At 40.8% G+C, this 11,758-nt stretch overlaps 4 protein-coding genes across 4 annotated transcripts; all 4 read right to left on the bottom strand.

The window, feature by feature from the left end:
- Positions 1-108: 108 nt before the first annotated feature.
- On the bottom strand, positions 109-802 carry BCIN_07g03870 (hypothetical protein). The gene has a single exon (XM_001546938.2). The coding sequence runs from the start codon at positions 650-652 to the stop codon at positions 233-235; it is 420 nt and encodes a 139-aa protein (XP_001546988.1). The 5' UTR covers positions 653-802; the 3' UTR covers positions 109-232.
- A 462-nt stretch (positions 803-1,264) lies between these two features.
- Positions 1,265-2,051, bottom strand: BCIN_07g03860 (hypothetical protein). The gene is made up of 2 exons (XM_024694028.1): positions 1,908-2,051; positions 1,265-1,744 (listed from the first exon to the last, which is right to left on the bottom strand). Exons 1-2 carry the CDS (start codon positions 1,908-1,910, stop codon positions 1,400-1,402), a joined length of 348 nt encoding a protein of 115 aa, XP_024549817.1. The 5' UTR covers positions 1,911-2,051; the 3' UTR covers positions 1,265-1,399.
- Positions 2,052-2,359: 308 nt separating this feature from the next.
- BCIN_07g03850 (hypothetical protein) lies at positions 2,360-2,980 on the bottom strand. The gene is made up of 2 exons (XM_024694027.1): positions 2,841-2,980; positions 2,360-2,780 (listed from the first exon to the last, which is right to left on the bottom strand). Exons 1-2 carry the CDS (start codon positions 2,841-2,843, stop codon positions 2,448-2,450), a joined length of 336 nt encoding a protein of 111 aa, XP_024549816.1. The 5' UTR covers positions 2,844-2,980; the 3' UTR covers positions 2,360-2,447.
- A 2,972-nt stretch (positions 2,981-5,952) lies between these two features.
- On the bottom strand, positions 5,953-11,758 carry BCIN_07g03840 (hypothetical protein). The gene is made up of 2 exons (XM_024694026.1): positions 8,821-11,758; positions 5,953-8,757 (listed from the first exon to the last, which is right to left on the bottom strand). Exons 1-2 carry the CDS (start codon positions 10,649-10,651, stop codon positions 6,350-6,352), a joined length of 4,239 nt encoding a protein of 1,412 aa, XP_024549815.1. The 5' UTR covers positions 10,652-11,758; the 3' UTR covers positions 5,953-6,349.

Genomic DNA, 11,758 nt, shown 5'->3' with positions numbered 1-11,758 from the left:
GGTTCAATGACACTTCAAGCAACTATTTGTAATGAACACCTTGCAACTGACCTTAGTTCTTCTACACTAATATGAAGATCACTACATAGTACTTCGACAAGTCGAGTTTGAGTCGATTGTTCATTTGTTTGTCATTACGCGATTACATATTTTGTACAAGAGGATCAGCCGCTAATGTCTTTCGATATCCGTACATTTGAAAATCAAAAACTTCAACGCTTAAGCTGAGGTATCAAGAGCTGACAATTGAGACACTGATACATATGACTGAAGCATCTTTGCTTTTAGAAGTACTCGTTCTCAATTCTTCCTTTGCTCCCTCCAAGTCTGCCTCTTCTTTTGCTTGCATGCTTTTCTTCACTTCCTTAGCTTTCTTATGTCCTTTGTGCACCGCGGCCCATTTCTTAGTATAACAATACCAGATGAGTACACACATTACAATAATCAAGACCAAGAGGAGCGCGAGTATGGTCATTGTTGAGGTTGTGTGAACTGTGTTTTCAAAAGGGCTGGTTGGATCGGGTTCTGCTGTTGCATGGTCTGTTTCCGATGTGCTATTTGATTCGGATGACGGGATGTCTGGTTGCATATATATACCGGTTGTATAAATAGATCTGATAATGTGCCACGTTCGGTAATAAGCTGGTGACATTATGACGGTCGAATGACTTAAAGTATGTGTAGTTGCTAATGAATAAGTTGATGTGAAATCTATTCGTGGTGTGAAAATTCTGAACGGTCAACTTTCAAGAGAACCTCGAAGTATGATGATGACGGTGTTGTTCAGAATTGGTTGGGTGACTATTTTAGATACTGAAAGAGTACAAAACGATGAAGGAGGTATAGAGGGTTAATGGAATATATGTAACATGTGCACTTTCCAATTATAGATTGTGCGAAGCTTAATATCGATAGTCCAATATTGGGTCTCAGTCTTAGACTTAGCTCAAGGTTTCTCATTTTAGCTTCGGAAAGTTACTTCAGATCTGTGCTCTAGATCTCTAGGTTAGACTAGAAAAGAGTCTATATATAACGTGGCTCCAATCATAAAACCTGAGGTCGGTCAGAATTACCCAATACTACTGATTCAGAGTCCTTGAGTGTCAAAAGATCTTCAGTATTTTAGTATGTCACGAGAAGACTACACATACACTTAAAATAATTTCACCATCTCATAGGTCCAGAACACTTATAATTCACGATATCAAGAGCTTGGTCAAAACACCACTCGATCTAGTTGTGAAAAAAAATAAAAAATTTAATTTGCTGTTGTACTTCTATCTCTGAATTGCTTGCATGTACGAATCGCTATGAATCTTCGCACATTTTAATGTCCCTGTACAAAACGATTTATACCAGATCTCCCAAGAAAACTTTCTCTCTCTTTTTTGGTACCGTCTTATGTTATCCTCTCAAAAACCCTTAAGTGTAATTCAGAAGAACTCTTTTCCTTAAGTTTATTAGATCTAATCTCCTCCCGCAAGTCTGGAATTTCCGCTGCAACATCTCGTCTCACTGTTTGTTGGCGATTGTCGTGAATTCTTGAAAATAATCGCATTGTAGAGAGAATAAAATTGATGCTGAATAATATCATCATTCCTATTAAGTATAGTCTCCGATTGCACACTATATCCTCAATCTCTTTGCATTCATCAGTGGCAGTCGAGTTTGAGAGGCTAGAGGAATCGAAAAGAAGGGAGGAGCTCGATAGAAAAATATAGTTGAGATAAAATTGGACTGGCTCCTGCCGGAGAAAGTTTTTAGTATTTGAAATTCAAGTCAAGTTAGTTAATTAAAGAACTCAGGAACTAAAATGAGTTCATCGAATCGAAATATCTCCATGGTACTCTAGTCTGAACCTTTCGACATTCTGCTTCTGGACCACCCGGAATCGAAAGCACACTTACCATGTTGAAAGAAAACTATCGCTATTTTCTAGCCTTGGAAAATTTTCTTCAAAATACTGTATATGGCTGTGGTCGTGTTGGTGTGAAAGTGTTGGAAAGAAAGACAGCGAGTGATTGAGAGTACTATTCACAGAAAGAAATATCTTGCAGTGTTTACAAAAGGTTACTACACTATCCTCAATTGCCAGCCCTGGGTTTAAATTGCACGATTTGTCACTCGTTATCACAGGAAAGAACAACTTAAATGTCGACGTCAATTGCTTTAGTCCCCTATCTAGTTCGCTAGTTAGCTCGCTAGATAACTTAGTGTTACCTAGTCAATCCGCCAAGCCCAATGACAGAGGAAACCACCACACACGCATTCATCCAAAAAGAAAAATAGATATTCGAAAGAATTTAATTCGAATAATAAAGCTATGGAAGTAAATGAGAATACAGGACCAAAGATATCTTGCCCGCATATCTTTCATTCACCCTAAACTCCTAAACTCCTAAACTCCCGAAATATCTTAATCTCGAAGATCTTCCCCCGGGTATGCCCTAAATGCTTTTCTCTTCCTGTGCAAGAAATGGAGTTTTTTCTTCTTCCTCTTGCTCAAAGTTACGATCAGGACCTGACCAATTCATGTATTTGAAATTGCAATTGAGAATAATCATTAGAAAGATAAAGAGGAGAGCAGACATCATTGCCCATGCACCAGCAGCAGCTTGGTCGTTTGTCACCTTCATAGCTTTGCTTGTGATACATTCCATTCCTTCGGGAAACTTGGTAAAATTATTGTGACGAGCGAAGAAGTTAAGAGCTTGATTGACGCGTTGAGTTGTGTCCGAACAGTGCGCGAATGCTGGTCGATATGAATTTGATAATGGTGACTGCATTTTTAAGTTTTAAAATTATGTTGTAGTGTATGAGCATATTTCAGAGTAACTTACCATTTTCTTGAGACGAACGATGCTTTTATTAAAGGGAGAAGGGCTTGAATGATGTCGAAGTAAATGATGGTTCTTTTCTTTAGAGATTCGATATCGTATGAACCAAATGTTTGAGGAGAGGAATATGAGAAATTTATTTCTTTATATGAAAATAATTTAGCGGGAAATGAAATGTTAAGCTAAAGCTCTTACAAGAGGACAGCTCAAGCTCTAGCTCAAGGTTTCAAATATACACGTGATTACATATCCCATTCCTAGAAGACCAAACTTGCATAATCTTTAAGTTGCCAACTATTGGTTTGGTTTGTTCAATCTATAGATTATCTCAAAAATCTGAGCTAGTACAATCAGGGGTAAATTCCCGATGTACTGAGATTTTGTGAACACCAGAATTTGCCATGATTCCAAGGTTGATTTCAGTTGCTGCTTTGTATTCATGCTCAAACCACTCAATTTGTGAAAATCGTCCTGATGTTGAACTTGCAGCACAATTAAGTCAACATGGACTATAGAGCTCTTAATCGTTTCCTGTATTGAGATCATGAACTTCATACGATCTCTTCTAGGCTGATTGTTGGAAGCAGTGCAATGACGACCGGGACTTTCGATGAGACTTTCGAGCATACCTATCTTGGTGAGTCGCATTCTGGAAATTGACGACAAGTGTTTTGTCTCTCTCATCGAAGTCGAGATATATTTGTGTTCTACCCAAAACACGCCGATTCTTACATCCCCATCTCATAAATTCACCACATCATCCATATTTGCGACAATGAAGCTCAAATATGGCATTTTGGGGTCCAACCATGAGCCAAATAAACTTAGAGATATCTCTCCACCCCGCATCCAGGATTTGGACAAACTTTGTTGTTCCATATCTAAGCAAACCAATTTGTGGAAAGATATATAAGCCTCAGGAGATTATCCGCACAATATGCAGGAAGTACAAGCCATGGCAGAGATCGATCTTTCATCATACACCAGACATCACTGTCGACGCGTCGGTGCCGAGAACAGGTCACCAGACGCTCCTAGAGTCCCATACCAGCAATTAAAGTTACGAGGTTCAACTCTCACAATGCTCTTCGAAGCGAGTATCTATTTTCTGAATCATTGTATCAATAACAACAATACACAATAGGTGGCCGCTTCCTTCCTAGGTGAACAAGAGAGATGAGGTTCGCGACGATCACGTGTGATTTACCATATTTTAGCTCATAAATTTCCGCACCGACGAACGAACGATAATTTCATAGCTTTCTACAACCAGCTGAACACCAAATACATTTCAGCCGCATGTGACTATGAAGCACTTCCAATTGAGCGGTGTACTCACCAGAATCTATATAAATGATTATGCCTGTAATTTTTGCCGTGCACACCCGGTGAATCAATGCTACCCATCTGACTATTAGGAAGGTGGTATTGATATGCAGCCACATCTATAATACAAACCTGCATACAGATCTGATTTCTCATCATAGACCAGCCGCCCAAATCCCATGTGAAGTCGAGTCAGCCCATCCCTACTCGGGATGGCGTTTACTTGCAAGAAACATCTACAGCAGGCGGCTGAATGGAAGATAACAGATTGTATGTAGGGATTAACGAAATGAGACAGACGAGGTACGTATTTCTACAGTCAGAACGCATTCAACTCTAAATGTAGATGCACATGCTGCACGATGTTAGGACAAGGAGAGTAACCTGGCTGGCTATCTTCGTGGCGGAGCTGCATAATGAATTTGTAGACCACAAGCGAGGGGTACCATCCGGGAGAGGATGTAAGCTACCAAATTCACTTGACCGAGTCTTTGGAATCTAGATGGATCAATCATAGATACTAGTTCATCCATATCGACATTATCCCCACCCCAGAATTCGACAGAGAGAGAAGTACAGAAATCTTCCGAAATCGAGGTTCCGACGATGCAATTCTTCAACTTTTCCTCTCAATATCTCAAACCCTATAACATTTTCCCAAAATCGACTGACCATCTCGAATCAATTCACAAAATAGTACATACAGTACAATACAATACAATACAATACAATACAATACAATACAATACAATACAATACAATACAATACAATACAATACAATACAATTAAGTAATACTCAATCCCAGGCACCTCTAATTTCCTACCCTGATATCGAGATAAGATGAGATAAGATGAGATGAGACGAAGTCCGCGACGTCGACGTCGACGCTCACGTATATAATACATTGTACCTAGCTCATAAACGTGACTTTCCCCACGGACGAACGCGAAGGAAGGGGAGAAAGTTAACTTCATACCTAGCTTTCGACGACCGGTACCTACTAACCTTACCCACCAGCTAACTTAATTAAACACCAAATGCACTTCCACGGTACGAAGTAATGCGTAACGATAGGTATGTATGATTATGACGCACGTCCAATTGGTCGTTATACCAATAATAAGAATCTATCGATCTAATAGTTAACGTTATCTAATAACTATCTAGACTAATAAATCATCATCATACTCCACCAACCCACTCACCCCCCACCCCCCACCAAACTGATCCTCTCTCTCAAAACCCCCACTCACCCCCACCCCAATTTTTTTTTTAATTTTTTCTCAAAATTTTTTCTCAAAATTTCTCCTGTCCTCCTCTCCTCCTCCTCAATCCATCCCATCCCCTCCCCTCCCATCCCTACAATATAATCCTCCTCAAGCCCCCCCAGAACATCCATCATATAAAAAGATAGACAGCCAGCCCGGCTAGCTCAATCGGTAGAGCGTGTGACTCTTATGATTCCATATCTATGAGTTCTTCAGAAATCACAAGGTTGGGGGTTCGACCCCCCCGTTGGGCTCAATTCCCTTCAGACACAATTTTTTTCCTGATTTTAATTTTGGTTTTTAGATTCTAGTTTTTTTTGGGTATTTTTGGAAGAGAGAGAAAGAAAGAAAGGTGAGATTTATATATATCGATAGAAAAAGATATATACATACATACAAATATAATTTATTATACTGATTTACATATCAATATGATATATAAATATGTATGTGCATATAGAGTTTCCCGTCTTTTTATTTACTTATATTTTTTTTTGAGAGTTGAAAGGTAAATGACGTTGTGAATAATATATATTTGATAGTATCTTACTTATCAGCTACGTAGAAGCGGAGCAATAATTCATTCAAATTTAATTCCTCAATCCCATGTAGGGTTTCCATGAGAGGTAATATTTTAATACTCGAAAATATATACAAGAAATTCCATTACATTTCTTTTCCCCCTCATAGATTCTAAACAATCCCATTAGAAATTCCAGAAACCCCACTCGAATATCCATGCCATGGTATACCGATATAATTCCCCAATGCATGCACGTACACTCATAAATTTTAATCCCAATTTTGATTCCCATACCTATTTCAATCCCAATCCAATCCCAATCCCAATCCCCACTCAAACACAATCGTGATAATAATACTCCAAACCCAACTCCTAAATCCTAAATCCTAACACCTAACCCCTAACCCTAACCCTTTGCCTATTCCCCTCTCCCTGAACCATCCCATTTAAACTTCCCAAACTTCCAGTTCCCGAATGCGCACTCCCACTTCCTCGACTCCTCGTTTCTCTCCTTTGTCCACTTCCTCCCACATCAAATTCTCCCGCTCCGCCAACCGTGAAATCTCCAATTGCACTTCCATCCATACTGAAAACTGTATTCTTCCCAGGCATTGTATTTCCCTCAATACTCAAACCTTTGAGTCCTCCCACCATCATATCGATTTCCAAACTCTTATCGCCACTAAAAGTTCTTACTCCGAATCCTCTTCCTCTTCGAGAAGGTTGACCAAGTGTAGCCAAAAGTTCTGGTTCTTCTTCGCTTGAGATCAAAACTTCTTTCTCAAGTGAATGCTGATATTCAATTCCTTGATGATTCGGATCATATTCATTTGCAAACTCATTTCGATATTGATGCTCATTAATTGCAAACTCATTTTGATACTGATGCTCATTATTTGCAAATTCATGTCGATATTGATGTTCATCATTCGCAAACTCATTTCGATATTGATGTTCATCACCCGGAAGCTCATGTCGATATTGATGCTCATCATCTGTACCCTTTCCCTTTACACGTTCCGGACTAACACTTGCGGCTTTAAATCGACTCCAATATTCCCTCTCTTCTTCCTCATCATAAGATTCATCATCATCATCATACTCACCATGATCTGCATATTCAAACTCATGATCAGATCCCACGTGTTTTAAATTTCCTAAAACACCCGATAATTCATCTTCATCATCCGCAAGATCATCATCGATAACCACCGGATAAGTTCCACTCTGAGGTTGATTGTCTCTCAAGTTATGTGTTTCGTCTTCGCTATCCCATCCACCAATATTCCTGTCACTCGTAAAACTAAAGGCTTTTCTAAGAACAGGCGAGACAGTATCTCTTCCCTTTCTTGTAGACACCTTACTCCAAATAGGTATTTCAATACCTGGCAATCCAATATTGTCACACTTCAACGAATTTGCCATATCCAAAATACTAATCCACATGGGACAAATATATCCGACGTTTCTCCGTTGACTCCATGCTAATACACTACCAGCAATTCTTCCACTATTATTTCCTGGTCCTGTACTGATATCATCTCCTCGTTCTAAAACCCAAGCTCCACTATCACCTGGAACCCCGATTTTACCCGCGACTTGCCAACTCATAGATGGAGTTTTTCGACCGAAAATTTTGAGAATAGACATTGAAGGAAGTATTCGTCCGGTTTGTGTACCACTTGTTCTAGCTGTACATTTCACTGGTAGATCTGGAAGATCCGTTAAAGGCACAACGCCTGTCGGTTGTGCTTTTAGGGACATTGAGGAAGAAAAATCTGGTAGACGATGTTCTTCAAATTTGAAAAGGCACCAATCAATTTCATGAGTGATGTTTTCATGAGCTAATCGACGGATTCCAGAACTCGTATAGACACTACCCAATAAACATGAATCTAAATGATCCTCATCTCTAGTTTCGGGATCAGGGTAAAAATCTGGATCGATGTCATCGATAGCTGGTTGGGTGATTGGATAATTGTGAACGTTTGAAGAAGAGACAGGGATAGGAGGGATATCTCCTGGTTCGAGAGTAGGAAATTCGCCATCGGAATCATCTTCATCTTCTGATGCATAAGGGGATGAATCGGAATCAAATGATGAACCAGAAGATGAGTAATCTGTAAAACTATAATTGTATTCTTCATCACCACTCGAGTAGTAGGATGTATCCGAGTGTGTTAAATCTGGCATTTCGAGGTATTGAGGAAGGGCTTGAGGACGAGCTGAAGAGCGAAGAATTGGTTTTGATGGCTGAACTTGTTCTTCATCTTCGTTATCAGAAGGATCATCCAACATATGATGAACAGACATTCCATAAGGTTTGTTATCGACTGTAACGAGACCTCCGAAGGACACAGGTGGAAGATGATGATCATTGATAAATGCCCCCATACTAGCACCATTCTTTGGACGCTCTTGATGTTCTGTATTCTTCGCTTCAAGTTCATCGCCGTGTGCCATACTTCGCTTTACACCGCCACTTCTCGCCCTCACAACCTTTCCACGACAAACTTTCAAGCCATATGTAGCTTTGTCATAAACAAGACTCTTCTTCAGTATACTCCGAACCTTGTTGACACTTGTACATATGACGAGGATGGTAGGTTTCGTTTTCGTAGATGATTCACCAACTGATTCGAGAGAAATTTCGACCGATTCGGGATATTTCTTATAAAAACTTCGAAGAACGTGGTTGACATGTGGCATGATATTGGTATGCCACAAATTGATATGCTCCTGACTAATCCGAATAGCGGGGAATGTCTTGAGCTTGGGTTTTGACTTTATTGGTTCAATGGCTGAGACGAGAGAAGTTAGATGACAAATTTTATGAGAGGGTATTTGAAAGGGTATCAACTCACCAGAAGATTTCTTTTCTGGCCACTCAACAGTAGCTTTTTGAGGGGATTTTTCACGAATCGGTTTCTCGCCCCAATTGATTTCTGGTTCCTGAGGAGCAGTAATATCAATCTTTGCATCTCGTCGTTCACGATATCCCTTGATAGATGAAGATGGGGCTTCAATCTTCACAGGTGTAGGTACAAGTGATGGCTCGTCACTTCTTTCACTATCATCATCTGAAACATCGTCAAGTGAACAACAAGTATTGAGTGCTTTCGACACACGCCAAAAGACTTTTTGATGCATAACATCTGGTCTTGCTTTTCGTGAAAGTTCTCCTTCAGGAGCACTCAAACATGCTTTCACTGCTTTGACATAGATGTTTCCACACCTAGATGCGAGGCGTTTGAGAACCTCAGTAGGATTTGAAGGGACTTGAGACGCCCTTGGAAATAATTCGGATAAAGAGCCCCATAGACCAATTTCAATAAGGATCATCGCGAGACTGTATAAATCCAAGGACTTGCTCTCTTGAGATAGATTGGTATATTTGGTACTTCTCGGATCCAGAGGATGCTTATACAACATACTGACCGAGTCAAAACTTGGACCGGAATCCGTAGCCGTGTCCGAAAACAAATCAAAGGAGCCTAGATACGATTGTCGCATATTAATCTGTGTCAAATCAAAAGCACGTGGTGGAGTAGGGTGTTCAATGAAGAGAACATTGGAAGGAAGTAGGTTGCCATGAACAATGCCTTTCGAGTGTAGATCAAACACAGCATTGGCTATGTTGTAGGCCAATCTGTACTTGACCTCTAGGTTGGGTTCGAATGCAGGACTTATCAAAAGCTCAGACAAGGAACTTATTATAGGCATCTGTAAAGTTGGGCTTTGAATGTCCATCGGCCCAAAATTTGTGGGTAAAGAGAATAATAAACAAAATCTCGAATGCTCTGCATCTTCATAATATCCAATGAGACGCAGTAATCCAACTGGCAATCGATCCGATGAATAATAAGACTGTGAAATCCCCGCAAAGAGTTTTTCGAATCGAGTCATCGATGGAGTGATTCCAGTAACCGAATAAATAGGATCATAAGGGGCATATTCGACCAAGACCGGAATTGGATCGGGAGGTTGATCAATGGCTTGCCTCAAATCCGAAGAATTGACCGACCTTCTCATCAAAACTATCTGCCTCAAAGTGTTATTTGATATTGATCGTGACGTACCACGCGTCGCAATGATTTGATTCCCCGTCCAGATCAATGTTGCTGGGTCTATTTGTTGTGGTGCTGACATTCTCGTTGATTCAAATTGTCGTTCTTCGAATCCTGAAGATTTGTCTTTGGAGCTTGAAGCTTCCGAGGTTTGCAGACCCGTCCTTGCTGTCTGACGTGTTTTTGATAAATCATATAAAGTATCAATGGACATGGTTAAATCTCGAATCAAATCCTCAAACCTCGTTTTGTCCCATTGAATCAAAGCACTCTTTTCCGATTTTTCCGATGGTCTCTCGTCTGTTGACCTTTTGGAAGATTGCCATAATGGTTCGGCTTCGGCCAAGATTTCCTTGATCGTTGACATCACATTTCCGACAATTTCAGACAAACCAGCCTTTGATACCGATTCATCGATATCAGGTGACTGTGAAGGATCCGACCATTCCAAACCCCACGAGACCAAACGGCTTTGTTGAATACGTAATTTTCGATGTAGTAATTGAAGTTCGTGATCTTCGACATTTCTGACGGGCTCTTTGATGAAATCATAGATGTTTTTGGTATCGGTATAGATTTTGGTTAGCCTCCTCTGAAGAGGCATTGGATTTGTAAAGTATTGATCCATGATGGATGGAAGGGGTGTGGTATTGTGTGGTGCTTCGAATGAGTGTTGTGGTATGTAGTGTCTAGAATGGATGGCTTGGTGTCGTGGGTATGATCAGAGTTGTCGGTGTGGTTGCGGTGGTGGTTGTAGATGTGATGTTGACTGTGGGTTTTTTGAGTTGTTCAGATCATCAGACGGCGGCGGGTAATGGATAAACAGCGATGGAAAGTGGAGTACCAACACGCAACCCCTCGATTATGAGATGTGAATTAACACAGGAATACGATGAGAGAAGCAGCAATAGAAGCAAACCGTATTATTGTATGAGATGATGTGATCGTGTGTGTATATGAAGCAAAAAGAAGGAAAACAGGCCAGCGTGCAGATAAAACCAACGGAGCAGCTTGGATGATAAGGTGCAAAGGATACCAAGGTACTTCGGTCACCCCGTAACTTCATCAATTCCCCAACCCAAGGTTCTGGTTGATGAATCATGTAGATAACTGAGAGCGAATTTGATTGAATTCGGATGCCTACAGCTCTTCGCCGTCCCAAATATTGTTGCCTGGAATGAACAGCGGAGAGGTGATTGGCGGAGAGTGCTTATGTAATACCCATTATGTCAAAGACACCAGCGATGCGGCAAAGGTGGAGGGCGGACATTGGCGGGTATTGGCTGACGATGCATGTGGAGGGCGGAAAAGGAAAGGGAGAAGGAAAAGGAAAAGGAAAATGTGGGTTGGGTTGGGTTTGCGTTGGTTTTGGTGGACGAGAACATTGTAACATGTACACACCTCATGAATGCATCGATATGATTCATGTGCGCGTCCATGAGCAAATGTAGATGGCAATTCAATCGAGAAATCGAGGAAGAATTCACGTGCTGGGTGAGAAGTTGTCTAGAGAGGGAGGTAACGTGATGATGGAAATTCATGCCATGCGTCGATGTCAACAAAGACTACAGCTGCAGGTCAGAATATCCAAACGCCATCTCGCTGTAGTCTCATGTCTCATGTCTCATGCCTCATGTCTCCCGTCGAGGTCAAGGTCAAGATCACGGTCAAGGTCAAGGTCGAATTCGAGGTCGAGGCTATCTTGGCGATCTGTGTGGCATCGCAGCTGAGAACC

This window comes from Botrytis cinerea, chromosome 7 (assembly GCF_000143535.2).
Source record: "Botrytis cinerea B05.10 chromosome 7, complete sequence".
NCBI classification, from domain to species: Eukaryota; Fungi; Ascomycota; class Leotiomycetes; order Helotiales; family Sclerotiniaceae; genus Botrytis; species Botrytis cinerea.
The sequence above is the reverse complement of the archived record's forward strand: the minus strand, read 5'-3'. Positions and strand labels throughout refer to the sequence as shown.

Bases quoted from the DNA above. Each gene is read 5' to 3' on its own strand.
- BCIN_07g03870 (XM_001546938.2), bottom strand. From the start codon at position 652: ATGTCACCAGCTTATTACCGAACGTGGCACATTATCAGATCTATTTAT.
- BCIN_07g03840 (XM_024694026.1), bottom strand. From the start codon at position 10,651: ATGGATCAATACTTTACAAATCCAATGCCTCTTCAGAGGAGGCTAACC. The intron at 8,758-8,820 runs GTGAGTTGATAC...CTCTCGTCTCAG, and splicing joins GCCAGAAAAGAAATCTTCTG to CCATTGAACCAATAAAGTCA.